The 18,727-nt window shown below is 33.0% G+C and overlaps 1 protein-coding gene across 1 annotated transcript in view; it reads left to right on the top strand.

Annotated features, from left to right (window-relative positions):
* Positions 1 to 18,727, top strand: part of LOC145320378 (IQ motif and ubiquitin-like domain-containing protein) — a 44,117-nt gene that overhangs the window by 13,747 nt on the left and 11,643 nt on the right. The window contains exons 6-7 of the mRNA XM_080162789.1: positions 12,403 to 12,448; positions 15,916 to 15,965. Of these exons, the coding sequence (XP_080018915.1) occupies positions 12,403 to 12,448; positions 15,916 to 15,965 (96 nt within the window). The remainder of the gene's footprint in view (positions 1 to 12,402; positions 12,449 to 15,915; positions 15,966 to 18,727) is intronic.

Genomic DNA, 18,727 nt, shown 5'->3' on the forward strand with positions numbered 1-18,727 from the left:
TTAGCCTAAAAACCCTATGAATTATAATCCTTAAGTAACCTTGTGGTTAACATTAGGACTAAGAAAATATTCCGGATACTTAACCTATCAGCCCTTAATAATGCCTGAAATATACGCCAAAAACCGTATTGTGACAAAAAGCATATCTAATTTGTACATAACAGTGATAAAGCCAAAACTATTGATTAGGACCTGTGTGAACAAAACTATACTTTTCATGCTTTTATTATGAGAACACAGCAACAGTATATATTGTAATACACACTTTCACCCATCAATGATTTTATTTAAAGATCTAGTAATTAGGCAAAATCCATTGCCTACTCTCAAAGAAAATTTCAGCCAAGACAAAATTAAGTTTTTCTTGCATATTGTACTCAGACTTCTTTAAAATTTTAAAACTTCAAGCGAAAACTCCTTCAGAACTATAATATAACCCAAATACCAATGCATCTTGTCAACAAATGAATGACAGGTATATTACAGTTCTAACCAAATTAGATTTGAACTGCTATAACAACAACACAACTAATAATAAGGCCATAAAATATTTAAGTTATAAACCATATGAACTAATTATAGCTCATACTATAAGAAGGGAACACTTTTGCTCTTCTTTCCTTACGCGATATTATATGCTGTACGCAATTTTTGATAAAACAGGGATATTTAAAAGTTTAAATAATAAAACTCCCCTATATCTACTTTAAAGACGCCAAAACCTGCTTTAATTGCTAATTAAAGATAAGATTACAACTAAAATCACATAAAAATAAAAGGTAAACTTACAGAAGATTCATGGAATTAATTAAATACTTTCCACATAAGACCAATCCTAACATCACACATATCCTCTCACAGTATTAATAAATTGCAAGTTTTCAAAATAAACATGGTTGAAAGGAGAACTGATATAAATACAGACAAGTTAAATACCCTTTCAAAATCAAAGAGTTTCAAACCAATTGACTAACATTTTGACACTTTCATAGAGGATACATAAGAGTAATTATAAAGTCTTACAATAAAGTCATGGACTAAAAGATAATTAACTAAACGATACATTTCCGCTTATAATTCTGGCCAAAGCAAAATCTGCGACCAGAAATATGTGCACAGTCATCTCTTTATGCACAAATAAGCAGCGGAATGATTACCACTATAACAAAATGCAAATTTAATTAATACAAAACCTATAATTCTGGACACGTACAGAACTCATATCTATAAAACATTGAACATAAATTATAATATCAGATTTCAAGACATATAAATCCATTCCAATAACAATCACTTGCGTTTCCGTTTACCCTGTAAACTCGGGAATAATATAATAGTATGTTATTCTAATCTGATAACAGAGATATCATAATTTATGTAGAATTTTCCCACTCAAGGTTATATATCCAGTGGTAAAATTTACGTCTTCTCTCTTGACAGGGGGAGACCAACCATATACAATACACGTCGACTAAATAAGTCGATCCCTTCAAAAATATTTATACACAAAAATATATAAAAGGAAAATTGTATATGTATAAGTTTTGAATCTGTATAGTCTAAACAGAGTCAAACGAGTAATACAAACTGTACAAATATACGCATGTCACTGCGTAACCCAATATATACAAAATTGAGTTAAAAGTTAAAATATCTAATACAAACTATGTAAATCACACAAGCATAAAAATATTATTAGACAACCTATATATATATGCCTTGAATTGAGATGAACTTGATTAGTTATTAAGCCTATAACCAATCTACATACAAAAAAAAATATGTCAAAAACTTTAATTATAGTTAGAAACCGGAAACGCCCACTCAGGATCTAGCAGTAGCGAAAGTGGGATAATAAATAGATTTTGGAAAAATAAGTTAGTTTATCATAGAACTCCAAGCAGTGAAGACCTTATTTATTAGTGTAAGTGTATCAGTCAGAAAAATAACTTTTGATTTTGGATATAAGCATTTATTAAATAAACTTAACTGTTTAACAATGTACCCTAAGATAATATTAATAATACTAAGTACGTACTACTATAGTACAACAGCAAACACAATGACAGACTTGATACCCACTCACTATCAAAGTGGAGAGTATATAGGCTACACAGCTGTAGCAATTCAGTCCATTCAAGTTGATATATCTGTAGGCAATACAGCGCCTGAAATAGCAATCTATGATGGCCTGAAGACTCAATTAGACATTAGCTACGATGGACGCACATTCACTTCAGCACAAACTAAACTTATAGGCAAGTTATATACCAAAAAGATTAAGGACTTGCTTATTGAAGTAATAAAACTTATCCGCAAAATCAAGGAAGCTATTGAAACAGTAACTCCCTTAATAAGTTCTAACCGCATTGAAGTGACTAATAACGTAAATAAACTTTCTTATAAGCTAGATCATGATAAGTTTGATTTTACACAGTTATTGCTTGCGGAGATAGTACCACAAATTGTAAGTGGTATAACTCTTCATGCCAAAGCAGCTAACTTTGTGCAAACAGCAGAATACTCTTATGTTGATAGCTTTAGCAACTTAGCCATCACGAACTTAGAAGAGCTTAAAGCAGACTTAAACTTCAGACTTACTCTAATCCAAGATCTTGCAAAGACGGATATCACAGACTCTATTAAAACTTTTGTAAGGCAAGAGCTTAACTTGGACTATACTCATAATCTTGGATTGGAAGTCCAAAGCCGTTTAAGTGGTGGTACAACATCATTCACCACTATCCTATCCATGGAATTAAGTTCTGAGCCAATAAAAATCTACAGATACGCACCGATTCCTTTTGATGAATGCTATATCGATTCCATTTATTACTTGGATAAAACCAAAAGAGTATACAGACAATCTTACTATAACGCTTATCTACCGGTTGAAGCTGACCAGTGCCTTAAGGGACTACTTAGCGTTAATGAAACATTGATAACCAAGCACTGCCCTTTGGCAAAACAGACTTATCCCTACGCTTATGTGCAAGATGGAATTGTCTTTACTAGCTTGAGTGAGAATACTAATCGCAGTTTAGAGAATGCATCAATAACTATTACATCCACTCCTTTTATTATAACAGGAGGATCATATAATCTCACATTGGGAGATACGATCACACAATTCGAACTAGGATATGACCGACAGACCACGGCACGAACTTTACCATTTGCGTCAGAATCACTGTGCCCACCTAAACCTAAAGAACCATTGACCATTAGAACTATCTTCACTCATATAGAAGAAATAGCTATATACGTGTCGATAACAATTATCATGGTCATAATATTAGACAGGATCACTACATTCCTAGTCAGACTCTTGAAAAGAATATTAAGAGTATTTCAGAGGAGTTTGCGTATACGCGGTAGAACGCTTATCCCTCAACGACCAGATGCACATCATCATAACCTAACGGTAATCTACGGCAGGAGAGGTCACCCCGCCGCAACTACCGCTAGTTATCGACCTAGAAACTCAAACAGAATAGTCAGATAAATATACAAGTTAACATGATCCCTATGACTTGACTTCTAATGCATCCGGATGGAAAGACTTACGGACATTCCCAATGATATAAAAGATTTTGCCAATCGGAAAAATATAATACTCTCGTACTTACCTATACAATATCATACTTATACTCTTGTACGTTTTATAAAAATCTACGTTATTATTGAAGGATATACCCTAAAAGGTAGTGATAGAAACGGCAAGAAAATAAATCGCATATATAAGTAACTATGATACCAAAAGAACATAGCAGGTAATGATATCACTTATTTAATCATTGTAAAATGAGCAAATTTCAAAAATAAGTTAAAACGCTTCATAAAGGTAACAATTTTATCTAATTATTATCATTACTAACGTGACAAACGAACAAGTAACGCTTATAGAGTAGCTACGTAATTTTATACAACATATGTTAAACCAGTAATTAACAAAGTATGTATGGTACTTAAAAATCTCTATATTTATTTTAACAAAAGTAGATAATCTTTAGAAAAGGTATAAAATTTTGACAAATACTTCTTTTTGGTGAAAATTATAAAGTTAAGACAATTTCTAAAATATAAACTCCCATTTAACAAATCTTTGGAAACAAAATTGTGATAATAGAAAAAATTTTTTCTGACAAGTTTTAACAAATTTAGTTAAAATATTTTTTTTTGGACTTAAGTTGTATACTGGCACATAAGAAAAATTCCGAGATCATAAAAAAAAAATAATTGAGCAATAAATGTAAAAACTTATATATATATATGCACATAGCCTATCAACGACTCTACTCAAATCAGGAAAATTCTATTTGGTGGAAATAAAATTTAGAATTAGCTTTAATGACAGGCCTAAGAAAATTTTACCCCGAAACTTAAGTTTTACAGCTATTGTAGTAAGAATTAAAGGGATGTAAAGTTCTATAGTTTTGAAGAGGAATGATATATACTCTAAATCTTAATAAGTTAAACAATTCTTCCTTAATGAAATTACCCGATCAATGATACTACTTTAATTGCTCAAATATTAAAATTTACAAACAGTCTTTACATATCTCTCTTATAAGTACTTGAATAAGCATATTTAAATAGCTTTGTCTAACGTCAGTCTTTCAGTCTACTTAGATATTGGTTACAAAAAAAAATATATGCTATTTACAGGTCCTCTATATATATCACAGCACAATTAAAATTCACGATTAATGCACAGGGATGGATATAAATGAAAGATCAGAGAAAAGGTACTGAGGCGCAAGTTCGACTAAATATCTATATACATAACCCTTAAAGGCTAACAAGAATGAATAAATTGTGATATAAGGCTGAAATTAAAATTGTTAATATAATATTGAGAAAAGAAATTTAGTTCAACTATGACGAAAGTAATTGAGATTACACAAAGTTTTAAATTAGGGGAAAAGAAAATACAACCTTATACCATTATTTCCTTACATACTAAGTTCCTTACAAGCTAACATGTAATGATATAACAAAATAACAATGGTGTAAATTATTTGGTCTTGTACAGTATGAAAGTCATAACGTCTAATATTTTACTAAATAGTAATCACTATTTTGACTAGTTACATAGATTAAGAATTTTGTCACACGTGTCTGAGCAGTTTTTGTCTAATAAAAATTACAATGTCTATGACCAAGCTAACATTCGCCACTTCAACGCGTACGCTTAGGGCCGGCAGAACCCCGTCGCCGAGGGACACCTTCAGCATCGGACTCCTCCCTGCTATTATCCGACGAACGCACAACTGAAGTCAGGCTAGCCGTCTCTGGCGGAAGAGATGGGGTGGGAGTCTCGACTGTAAGACACAGCCGCTCTAAACCTCCAACAATTCTCTCTGGCAATGGGAACCGAATCTCACTACCCATGGAACCGAACTGGCTGGATGGTATATCGATCTCGAACACGTCCACCAGAGGAAGTGTATTTTCCGCTTCCTAAAATAGGGAAGTAAATATTAGTTAAAACAGAAAATCTTAACAAATAATCAGGGAGAAATATAATAATACTTACCCATATAGATAATTGAGCAGCCCTGATACTTTTAGAAAATTTTTATTAACTCCGCTAAAGTCATAATGCTAACCATTGGAAAGGGAATAGCACTATGGTTAAAATAACTTATTGCATATACGTATAGCTAAAGTCACCAAATTCTTTACCTCAAGTCACGTAATTTTAGCGACTAGTAATATTAAACGAATTTAGCAAACTTACCGCTGAAAGATCTGCTGCAGATGGGGAATCAATGCGACTAAGGCATAGAGATGAACTATAGCTGGATCCTTCTGCAGACCCTCCAGTACTGGGCGGGCTAAACCTTAGCATATTTGTATAATGCTCCTCCAGATTGATTGAGTTGGTCGCCTAAAATATAATAGATCTTATTAGTTTAATCGCAACACCAACAAAGAATCTAGGAAAATCAGGAAATGAGAATGCCTAAAATCCTGTAAAGCTATATGATTAGGTAGCGATTCGACCCACTTTATAATAGAATTAAAATCTTAGATCGGTTCAAAAATGCTTATGCAACCATACATTTTTAAGATTAATATTCTACCAATAAAAGAATTTTAGTTGCAAATACCTCTAGATACGTGTACAAATGTACGGCCTCTTTCTGAAAATTAATAGAAAAACTAAAGCATGGATACTTACATGTAGACGCTCTGTTCGATCAAAGATCAACGGACGGAAGCCAGGACTTCCCGACGGGGTGTCCAATCCCGCAGGCACATTACTTCCAGTAACTCGATCCTCAGTGGCAGACAGGCGGTGTACGGCAAACAGCCCAACTCTGGATCTCACTTCGGCTGGAGTCGATGGACTAGCAGAGGGAGCCTAAAACAAAAAAGAAAACATTAAAGTCTTGATCTAACATTTAAAATCCCAATGAGAAACGTGCGGCACGAGCAAACTCTCAACCTTCCCAGAGGGAAATAATATTAGGTTGCTAATTAAGATTTTAGTAAATGTTAACTGGTATCTCAATTTAATTGCGGTAACCGAGCGGATTTCTCTGGCGACATAAAACGACGACAAACGGTGAGCGATATATATGGAAGAGCCGAAAGTCAACGTTGAGGAAGTGAGAATAGGACAGAACAACCCTGCAACATCATGATGCTTCATTAGACAAAACGGGTGGCTAGAAAAAAAAAAATTATACAAAACAGAAAAGAAATATACAACAGAAGAAAACTCACCTGTGTATCTGACAGAATATCATCCATCACAGAGGACGCGGCTTCGTACATGCCTGTATCCGACGGCTCCACAGTTGGCGACGTAACTCCAGATCTAGTCCTGTTGGTCCTGTTACCGCAGTGAAGAAGCTCAATGGTCCTGACGCCTATATTACGGAGGCGCGTACATACATCTCTTATCCAGCGAGCCAGCGACCTGTCTGAGGTGTTGTCTAAACGTGTTAGAGTCTCGAGCCCTACAGCACCGAAGAAGACCACTATGAGAGCACATGAAAACAAGCCTAAACCCAACAACATGTTAATTAAGCCATCCATGTTGTGTGCGTCCAGACTCGTCTTCTGGTCTCTCCTCGACTCGGCAGACCCAGAATCACCTTCGGCAACATCGTCACCAATGTCACCGCAGGAGTTCTGCATCACCGAATTGAGGAGAGACCAGATGATTTGTATCGTTCTACTAAGCATCAGTGAGAGATGCTCGTTGCCAAACATCTCCCCTTGATCCCTTTCGGACTCTACAGTATCAAAAGTACTTGTACTCCCATAGTCATCGACGTCAGCAAGGCTTGGCATCCCAGACGCGTCGCTGTACACTGAACACGAGTCGTCTAAGGAGGTTTCGAGAAGCGAGGAATTGGCAAGAGTGGCCGCAGCCGCTCTCATCGATTCCTCGAATCTTTCCTTAATATTCTGATGCGCGTCGAGGCTGTCAGGAATATACATTATGAGCGGATGTAAATTTAAAATAAAGGACTAGTGATTCTGAAAGGCAATATAGTAAAATTGATTTTATGAAAGAGACTGTACACACGAATATTTTTCTTAGTATTTTAAGCAACTATGGTTGAGCTTCCTAACCATTAAAACTTTGATTTATCATCTAAAAGTAAAATTCTTTAAGTTAAAGAATATGTAATTAATCTTACATGATTCAACGCTTAAAAATAGCTATCGTTAAGCTATCCAAACATTAAAACTTTGTTTTATATCAGATTCAATTAAGTTAAAGAATATGTACTTAATTTTACATGATTCAACGCTTAAAAATAGCTATCGCTGAGCTATCAAAAACATCTTCATTATGATGTATCAAGCAATTAAAACTTATGTACTAGCTAAATCTGAATATTTTCAATGACGTTTTAAAAAGCACTTTCGAAAAAGCTAGCTAAATATAATTTTTGTAAGCGACCATTTTAAAATAAATATGGTTGAGTTACTCGTAACGTAAATAACCTATCAATTAGCGTCATTATAATTGAATTAAGTAAAAAGAAAATCTTATTTTAAAACCTATAGTAAAATTGTTTTAGAAGATTTGAGTCAGGACTCAATAAATTTTGATTATAAAAAAGGGACGCTGTAATCAAAAGTTAGAACGAATAAAATGATGGAACATATCTGTATCAATATAAGTTTTGCTTACGATGAACGAATTAAACTTTTGCAGACGGAAAACGTAAACAAAACAAGGTACGTCAAGGTACCTGATGATTCAGATATGTCCTATCAAAACTACAAATATTATATAAAACAAAATTGTCATAGATTGAAGATATACCCATATTGCTTCTAACCCACTTTCGATCAAAAATATAGTGATAAAGGCCTTATCGACAAAGAAAATAAGATTCTTGAGTCTTAAATAGAGGCTAACGAATGCAATAATGGGCATATCAACAATCTATAACATAAAAACATTCATATAAAACAAACGAGTTACTATAATTTATCACTTTTATATAAATTCTCTTGGAATTTAGCGGTAAAATTAAACACTCGAACGCAAGCTCCGCTCGCAAAGACAATTATTAATAAAATGAGCATAATTACTGGGCCGCCAGCTTTTTATAACCTCGCTCAAATCCAACCCCTATCACTTTTGACCGCCCAAACATAAACAAAGGGTTGACAACTTATTGTTACGTAAAATTTAATTACGGACGTCGAACGATATATTTTGTAGATATTAAGTCTAAAAGGTATACTTGACAAGCGATGTAATGTAAGACATTAGTCTTTAAAATGATTAAAATTTATTCGTGTTAAAAATAAGATAAATACAGCTAATGCCAACAATGGTATAAACCATATGTACATATACAAAATATACAAACAAGGGTTACCAACTATTGTTAGTAAAATCTTATATTTATACATATATACGAGTAATGTAACTAAAGAAATTAATACGATATGTAAATACTAATTGTACTTATACATTTTTATATAAAATATTGTTTAAATTCAGGAAACAGTTATATTTAACAGAAATAGAGATAACTAATCAATCCATTATAGGTCTATCTGTAACGAAAAGAATTTCTATAATATCCCAGGGATAAAATGATTAATAAAAGATTATTAAAATTTCTTTTGTTTAGATTACCATAGCCAGGATACCCCAAGGAACCGGTTGGAGCACGCGCACTAACTCTTTTTAGGATCTACCATGGACCAGCCTGGAGATAACCTAGATGATCATGGAGTATTGGAGCCCTACCACCACCCTACCTTGGACGGATTGCGGTTGTGTTCCTGTCAACACCTTGACACTATAGACGAGAACAACAACATTATCACCACACCAGAGTACGATGGATTCTCAGAGAACCTGTCCATCACCATCAGGAATTTCTTGTTAAATACAGCCCTGAATACCAGAGAAGATAGTAGAGTGGAGACCGATAGTGACGTCTACAAATGACCTCAACCAACTCTACTATGACCTGGAAAATCACTCAATCACCTTGGACGAGAATGGTAACGAGGTAGCACAAGTGGATGCCCTTGGCTACATATCTACCTCACCCCCAACCTCAACCTACACTTCGAACGAGAGCACTTCACCACCTAGTTCATCATCAGGAGAAGCTGAACTATCCAGAACAACCAACGCAAAAACATTTATTGATGTGACAATGTTAGATAAAACTAAACCCCTCAAGAAAAGAATGTATTCTATTTGGGAGGTTTATCATCTTGTATACCCAGCTATGAAAATACGCAAAGCTTACTTTCTTAATGGAAAGCGTATTTAACTTAGCTTGGAATACATTTATAGTTTATTATATATGCCTATATACTGGGACTACTAAACTTTTTCTTTTTCTCTTTTTTCTTTTTTAACAACTTACCCCCATTGGAGATGCGATCCTCAATTTTCAAATTCTTTGAACGTACATATGAGACTTTTACAGAAATGCTTCGCATCTACAACTATCTATCTATGCTTGATATAAAGCCAACACTTTATAGATCATATTATGAATCTTTGATTGACACGTGCCCTGCAATTATCTAGTAGCACTCAGGGGCAAGACACAATTACTTTAGCTAGGCCCAAGGCATTATTTGTATCAATTTATGCATTCATAGGCCTATCTTTACCTATATGACACCATATATGGGTAACGCTAGCCTATTCATGGTAATCTGTATGTGATTTGCTAATAGTATATGTTTATTAAAGATATTATGTTTATAGTTAATGTAATCATATAAACAACCAGTACATATATGTATGCCTACAACCATGCCTGATTTACGTCACATATTAACACACAGATATTTAATTGCACAGACAAACACTAAAATCCTGGTCCAGAGCTAATGTTATAGCATGTACCTCTTGAATTTATTCAGTTATTTATTAACTCTCCTACCATCAACTTCTCTTTCTGGCTTTAAAAGGTAATGACTTAGTTGTTTGGCATGCATTGTAGTTTAAATTTAGGCCCCTTAGTACTTAGCATGAATTGAGCTCAGGCCTTATGTTAGAACTCTAACACTTAGCACAATTCACTGCTTTGGACTTAGGGCACATTTCTGTCCTACTCTACTTATAATTTTAACACTTATCCTGTAAATATTTTCATACTTAACTTATGCACTTGTAATATAAATACACTTTATAAAAACATTTTCCTTCCTTAATAATTAATATGCTTATATAATTCTGATCGAATATCAAAACCAACCATTTATTCTTAGGTTAAAGCAACATAATACCTTGCGTGGGTCTTTTGTTGAGCTTCCACCAGCTCAACCAAATTCGTATTATACTTGTGGGAATAGAAGGTTAAGCATTCTAAATAAGCGAACCGACGATGAGAATGTCTATGTGTATTGCATTAACATTAGGTTTTAGTAGTACTCATAGAAGAGCGGTCTCCATACCTAAATATGGACAAACGCCCCATTCGCACACACAACAACATCCATAAAAGCGAAGCACTGAAACGGTAGGACAAACGGACGTTAACACTTGTATAGTTTCAGAACTGAATAATCCTAATATAAATGTATAAGAGTCAAAGCAAAATTGTGAGTAAATTTGTTAAAAAACTGCTTGATACAGGATAATGTTTATGGACATTTTAGGACTTGATTATAGAGTTGCTTCGTTTATTACATTATACTTTGTTGTCCCAGGAATCAATATACCAAAAATCAGATCAATCGGATAATTAGATCACATAAAAATTTGATGTTAAAAAAGTAAAAAAATCATCATGTTTAAAATGGACGTACGGACATTTTGGTAATGATTATAGAGTTGCTACGCTTTCTAAATCGTACCTAACTGCTAAAGGAATCACCATGCAAAATTTGAAATCGATAGGACAATTCTAACATGCCTAAATTAACAAAAAAAGCTATCCCCTACGGACGTACGGACGGACGGACCGACCCTAATTATAGAAAAGCTTCGCTTTTAAAAATAAGATAAATAGAATGATTATATCAAAAAAGTTTTAAAATCATCATAATTTAAATGGACGTACGGACTTTCTGCTAACAATTATAGAGTTGTTACACTTAACAAATCGTACCTAATTGTTTCATGAATCATCGAAAGTTTGGAATCGATAGGACAATTCTAACAAGCCTAAATTAACGATAGTAGCTATCTGTTACGGACGAAAGGATGTACGACATTAATTATATAAATTTTTCAATAAAAGCTTTTTTATTACCTTTAGGAAAAGTACACCTTTAAGTTTCTTGTATCCATTGGAATTATATAATCTCTTAAATCAAAGGAAAAACATATAACTGCCTCTCTGTATGAAAAATAAACCCATTTGCCCCGAATTATAAAATTTCCATAACAAGGATGACAACATCAATAAAAGCGGAGATTATGAATTTGATAAACCATTTAAATAATAGAATACTAAATTAGATGACAGATAACCAATAGTCCGAGAATGTATGAAAGTTTTAAAAGTATAAAAGTTTACTTAAATAATGGATGTATAATATACGTGGATATTAGGACAGGAAAAATTTCCCCTGTCATTTATTGGTCGGTCCGTTCATTTAATAGGAGGGGAATTAATGTAGTAAAAAATGGGGGGGGGGTCGTTATTTAAGGACGCTACAGGTTTCACTTTACGAGAGAACATGGCAATCTGGGGTAAGATCCTTGTAATAATAAATCTATTTCTAAAATACTGTTCCTAAAAGTTGAATTCATTTTTAACTAATATTTAAAATTCTTTTGTTTAGGATAAAAGATACAAAGATTTATGGATTGTCAAATCATCGAAACTACGTACATACATGACCTGATGATAGAAAGCTTCGCTCAAATGAAAAAAAAACCTTAATAGCATTGGAAGTGATTCATTTGGTTTGAATTAACGTCAAATTTCTATTCAGAGAAGATGTGGTCCTAGAAGAGGAGAGAGTTGAGCTCCTATTTGAGGTAGAGTTTCAAATAATAATCTATAATACAAAGTAGAATGATGTCTGTCCGTCCGTCCGTCTGAAGCTTAAGATCTCGTTAACCACTGAACCGATTGGATTCTACTCTTCAGGGTATATACCTATTGGTCCTGTGGTGTTTTTAAGCTATTTTCTTGGGGGGTGGGACACCCCCAACCTCCCAAACAACAAAAAAAATCCCCCCCCCATTTTTTTTTAAATTTGATACTGTTCCAGTCCAGGGCATTTCCAATTTTTTTCCCCCGAATATTTTGAAATTGATACTGGGGCACCTCCAATTTTTTTTAATTACCTCTTGGGGCAAAGCCCCTAGAGGCTAGGGGCGAAGCCGCTAGTGTATTATATTGGATCTTAGGGAATAAGGCAATGGTGGGTTAATTAATTCACACCTTCAATGATAATAAACAAAATTACTCCTTTTGTAGATTTAATTATTTGTTGAAAAGTTTGAAATAAACCAATCAAAATGTAACCAAAGTTAACTTGGTTTTTTTTGGTACCAGTGTAATTTACAGTCCAATGTCCCTTTCCTACTTGTTTATATTTCACAAGCGGCTACGCCCCTAGAGGCCTCTAGGGGCACTTGAGGAGAGAGTCGAATTTAAAAATTAAATTTCTTATTTTAGATTTTAAAAGAAAAAAATTTGGGGGGGGGCGAAAAAAATTTTTTTCGGGGGGGTGCCCCCCCTCATTTTTAATTTTAGTTAAAAAATTCAAAATAAATTTTTTTTTGTTGGAGGGGGGATTTTTCAGTTTTTGGAGGGGTTGGGGGTGTCCCACCCCCCGAGAAAATAGTTATAAACCTTCCCAGGACCTATGAGAAGCTACCCTGTTAAGGAGAACCCGATCGGTTCAGCGGTTAGCGAGATCCTTCGGTACGGACAAACACACAAACACACAAACATCCTGTTACTTTATTATAAGGATAATAGTTTTTGTTACCTTTTCCTGCATTGGTTAGAGGGAGGGGACATTGAACTGTAAATTATACTGGTCCCTAAAATTCCTCTCATTCGCTGGTTTAAAACTTTGGGTACTTAAATCTTTAATCTCAATTTGGTTGTGAAACATTAATAATTTTAATCTAAAGATGGGATAATTTGTTTATTAATTGATTGATTAGCCATAGTTTCTTAGTGTTTGGAATCAGGGAGGGAGGGGACATTGGGAGGTTTATTACTGTAGTCCCCAAAGTTTTGAAATAACGTTTTCTTTTTAGTTGGCTTACCACATTCGGGACTTTTTTTCGATTTTTATTGGTGAGTTCATGAAGTTGAGTGTCAAAACTTTTCTACAGAAGGATTATTTTTTACATCTATTTATTTATTTAATAAATAAAGGGTGTGCAAAAAAAAAATGCGGACATTTTTAGAATTAAAATTGCGCGGCTTGTGTTAATAGTAAAAAAATGTTACGCATATCTTTAGAACCGTTATAAAGTCTATTTTTTGGAAACATAAAAACGATTTCTGTGCTACGTATAGTGTAGGAGCTATATGGTAAAATGTCCCAACTGGCTTAAAACTTGACTTGCGAGTAAATCATTAAAGATTAAAACATAGAAAAAAATATGTACCTTTTTAAAATTGAGATTGCGCGGCTTGTGTTAATAGTAGAAAAACGTTACGCATATTGTTAGAACCGTTATGAAGTCTATTTTATGGAAATATAAGAACCATTACTGTGCAACTCATAGTTTAGGAGCTACGTGGTAGAATGTCCCAACTGACTTAAAAATTTACTTGCAAGTAAATCATTAAAGATTGAAAAAAGGGTGTGCAAAAATGCGGAAATTTTTAAAATTCAAACTGCTCGGCTTGTGTGAATAGTAGAAAAATGCTATGTATATCGTTAGAACCGTCATAAGCTCTATTTTTTGGAAACATAAGTACAATTTTTGTGCTATTTTTAGTTTAGGAGCTGTATTGATAAATGTGAGAAAAGTGTAAAAAATATTTTTTTTGAGTTTTAAGTCAGTTGGGACATTCTACCACAAAGCTCAAAAATTATACATAGCACATGAATGGTTCTTATATTTCCAAAAAATAGAGTTTATAGCAATTCCATAGGTATGCATAACATTTTTCTACCATTAACACAAGCCGCGCAATTAGGATTTTTAAAATGTACGTACTTTTATTTGCACACCCTTTACTTCAATCTATAATGATTTACTCGCAAGTCAAGTTTTAAGCCAGTTGGGACATTTTACCACATAGCTACTAAACTATACATAGCACAGGAATCGTTTTTATATTTCCAAAAAATAGACTTCCTAACGGTTCTAACGATATGCGTAACATTTTTTTACTATTAACACAAGTCGCGCAATCTAAATTTTAAAAATGTCCGCATTTTTTTTTGCACAACCTTTAATTAGGAAAAGCGTGTGTGACAAATGCCGTACTGACCTACAGACAACCAACTTTTTTTTTATACACGGTGTTTCAGAAAAAACTGCGTTTTCCGTTTTTCTGACACAACCAGAAGGAATACAGAAAAAACGATTATATGTCCTTATTCTCTGTAATAAAATTACATCAAATTTATAACAGACGTTTTTCATTATCTCTAAAAATACGGCCTCTATGATAGGTACATAGTTTCCAAAAATGCTTTATGTGAAAAATGTTGTGCAAGAAAAATTAAAATAACTCTTCTATTATGTAAAAAAAAATCGTAGAATTTCAATATTAATTTAGAAAAAGGTATAAGAAAAGTACCTTAATTAGTTTTAAAGGTGAAATGCTTTTTAGTTCTTCACAAAAGCATTTTTAGGAACCGCAATTTGTCATTTTTTCACATTTCTTGATTGTGATGCATTTGCAGTAAAAGAATCTTCTTTAATAACGTAGGTTATAGTAAAAAGAAAAAAACTCCTTTTTATTTGACAAAAAAATCTCTAAAGACAAAAAAGTTATTGAAGTTTGATTTTTTTTATTAAAGCATTTAATTACAAATTTTGGATAAATTATGAGTTTATATCTTAACCTGTCAATCAAATTAAAGGATTATAGGAATAAATAAGGGGGGGGGGGGATTTACGAACATGAGCAATTTTTAAGGTCATGTTTCTTAAGTATACAAAAAGAAAAACTGAATATTTGTTTTCAGTGAGGGAATTTTAAATGAAATTTTTAGTGTAATTGGTAGAAAATTGTATTGGCCGTATTAAGATGTTGTTTTCAAGTGAATAAATTTTTGAAAACCAACCTTAAGGCACAAAATTCTACCAGAAAAAAGCATCATACGCATCTTTTGAAATATTTATGCTTTAAAATGCGCCGTTATTTTCAGAGATCTTAAAAAACACCTGTAACAATTTCGATGCATATTTTTATAGAGAATATTGACATATAATTGTTTTTTTTGTACTCCTAATGGTTGTTTCCCAAATTTGGAAAACGCAGTTTTTTTTTAAACGCCCTGTAAATGTTTTAATTTCAGCTGGAATGTGTTGTATCAGAAAATGATTGTAAGCTAACTAGAGATATAATGTAAGTATTTACTCATAATCATTCTGCTTTCCCTCAAAGTGCCTATTGAGCATTGAACACCCCCCCCCTCTATTTTTGAATAAATTGAAGAAAGGGGGGGGGGTCCTATAACTTACCCCTGCGGTTTCTAATAACCAAGCACCTTCACCCAGCATATACTTTTATCGCATTATTTTAAGAAACATGTCGCATTAATACGTCCTTAATGACGTAACTTTTTTATTACTATACAAATGACGTTTCATACTTTTTAATTTTTTTTAAAGGACGTGTTGTGTACCAAAAACACGTCGTTATCTTTAAAAAAACGTCACCAAAAAAAAAAAAATATAAATAATAACAATATTTTGAATTTAATTAATGACATTTTATCTTAAATAACGGCGCATTAAAACGTCAATTTTTCCTTTAAAACGTCCAGAAAAACAAGATGGCTGCCAAACTTTCAAAATTGTATTATAATTTTTTATTATTTGTGGTAAATAAAATGATTAAATTTATTTCAATTTAAATCATTTAAGGCTGTATTAAGACGTCAAATTTTTATAAAACGTCAAAAAAAACAATATGGCTACCAAATTTGGTAATGTATTGTTTACTTACAAACAAAATAGTAGAAATAATTCAGGGTTAAAATTAATCTAACAATTTTGAATGTTTTTATTATTTCATTGCTTACAGAAAAGTTTCATGACCTATATATATGGTTCTATTCTTTCTAGAAGGTCTCACCAAAAAAATTAGTTTTCATAATATACATGCATAAAGGAACTAAAATATAAATTCATAGTGGTGTCTGTAGTACTAATATCCTTCATTTCATTACAAAATAATAATTGTCAAACTAAAAATAAGGTCAAAACATTGAGAAAACAAAGCTAAACAATTAGTGATTTCAACTGCCATCTAGTGTCAAAATCAGTAACTATTTGATCCATTTCCTTATTAAATTTAGATAAGATCATTTTAATGCGTCCTTATTTATCAATACGTCATTTAAGTTATTTAATTAATAAAGATGACTTATTACAAATAAAGGACGTTTTGAATCCACATTATTTATTTTATTTACTGTCACATTAATATGTATTCTATAACATATATATTAATATGTGGAAAAAATAGAATATGACGAATTGAAACAACCTTAAATTTTATATTTAATCAGGCATTAATTTGTAATTTTTTTTAAAGAAAAATAATGGCAAATAAAAAACAATTAAGGCCATATTAATAAGTCATTTTCTTTAAATACGTCACAAAAAAGACGTATTGAAAATTAACGACATGTCAATGCAACATTTCTAAAGAAACAAAACCCCTTTAGTAGATGCTGGGCATTACCCTAACCTAACTAGACCTAGAGTGATACACAAAAGAATGAAATAAACTGCCGCTGCCCCCCCCCCCCCCCTCCCTTGTTATCAATTTATTTTAAAACTAGCGGATACGCCCCTAGAAGCCTCTAGTTGCACTTTAAATGTTTAGTTTTTTTTGTTGCGTTCTAGGTGTCCTAGGAGTCTCTTTCTACGATACCTCGCAATCTTACGTAGGAATCTCTATACTTAAAATTAAAATTTCGATTTATTGTGATTTCTCTTGGGAGGGGAGTGGTACCCTCCCCCAAAATAGATATAAACCTTCCCGGGACCTATGAGAAGCTACCCTGTTAAGGAGAACCCGATCGGTTCAGCGGTTAGCGATATCCTTCGGTACAAACAAACAAATAGACAAACAGACATCCTGTTATTTTAGTATAAGGATAAGGGCGGGGGGGGGGAAGGGGGGTGAGGTTTTATACTCGACAAAGCAGCAGTAAGAATATTGGTTTTAGAATATGATCACGGAAGGGGACATTGAGCTCTTTATCAAATTAGTCCCCAAAGATTTATGATAACGTTATCTTATTCGTTAATACTTAACGACTTGGGGACTTTTGTTGAATTTTAATTGGTTGGTTCAATAGGTTTAGTGTCCAAACGTTTCAACCACTAATTGTAATCTACAGAAGAAGTAATTTTGTGTATCATTATTGGGGATGTACATCGATTTATTAACCATTGTCATGTCCTTTTAGAACTTAACCCGGCGGAATCACGGACTAAAACCTGTTAAAAATGATTATATAAATTTCCAGGTGCTAAGATTTGTATAGGATTCAAAAATAATAAAATAGTTGAGTAAGGATTTTATTTTTTTTTTTAATATATTTCAATATCATTTTAAGGAAAAATTTATATGATTTTTTATATAAAACCACATACTTTTATTCTGATATATTTAAACCTTTATAATCGGGGTGGTATAAGGGGGGGGGGTGAGCCCCCCCCCCCTTTAATTTTCAGTGTGTAGGAAGCTGTAAATAAGTGACTGTTTAATTCTGAAAAAAAAATACTTTATATACTAAGATGAAGTAAAGAATAATTATTTATAATACAAATTTGACATACAGTAGTAGGTTTTTTTTGTCTGAAGATCTCAGAAAATACTCATTCAAATTGGTTATACTTTTCAGTGAAGCTTTATAACCTTCGTTGGGGGTTTTAGGCTATTTTTTAAATTACCCCATTCTCTTTAGAGACTAGGAGTCAATGTCATTACATATTCCAGGTATAATTCAGCATGTCCTGATCCATTAGGGCCCCAAAAAACTTTCTGGCTTCTGCGACTGCAATTTTGAAGCTCTTTATAGTGCCTATCATACAATACAAATAACCAATCATAGGCCAATACACAGAATAATTACTAATGGCCTTCCAGTT

The sequence above is a fragment of the Acartia tonsa genome, chromosome 5, assembly GCF_053477335.1.
Source record: "Acartia tonsa isolate MP-2025a chromosome 5, ASM5347733v1, whole genome shotgun sequence".
NCBI classification, from domain to species: Eukaryota; Metazoa; Arthropoda; class Copepoda; order Calanoida; family Acartiidae; genus Acartia; species Acartia tonsa.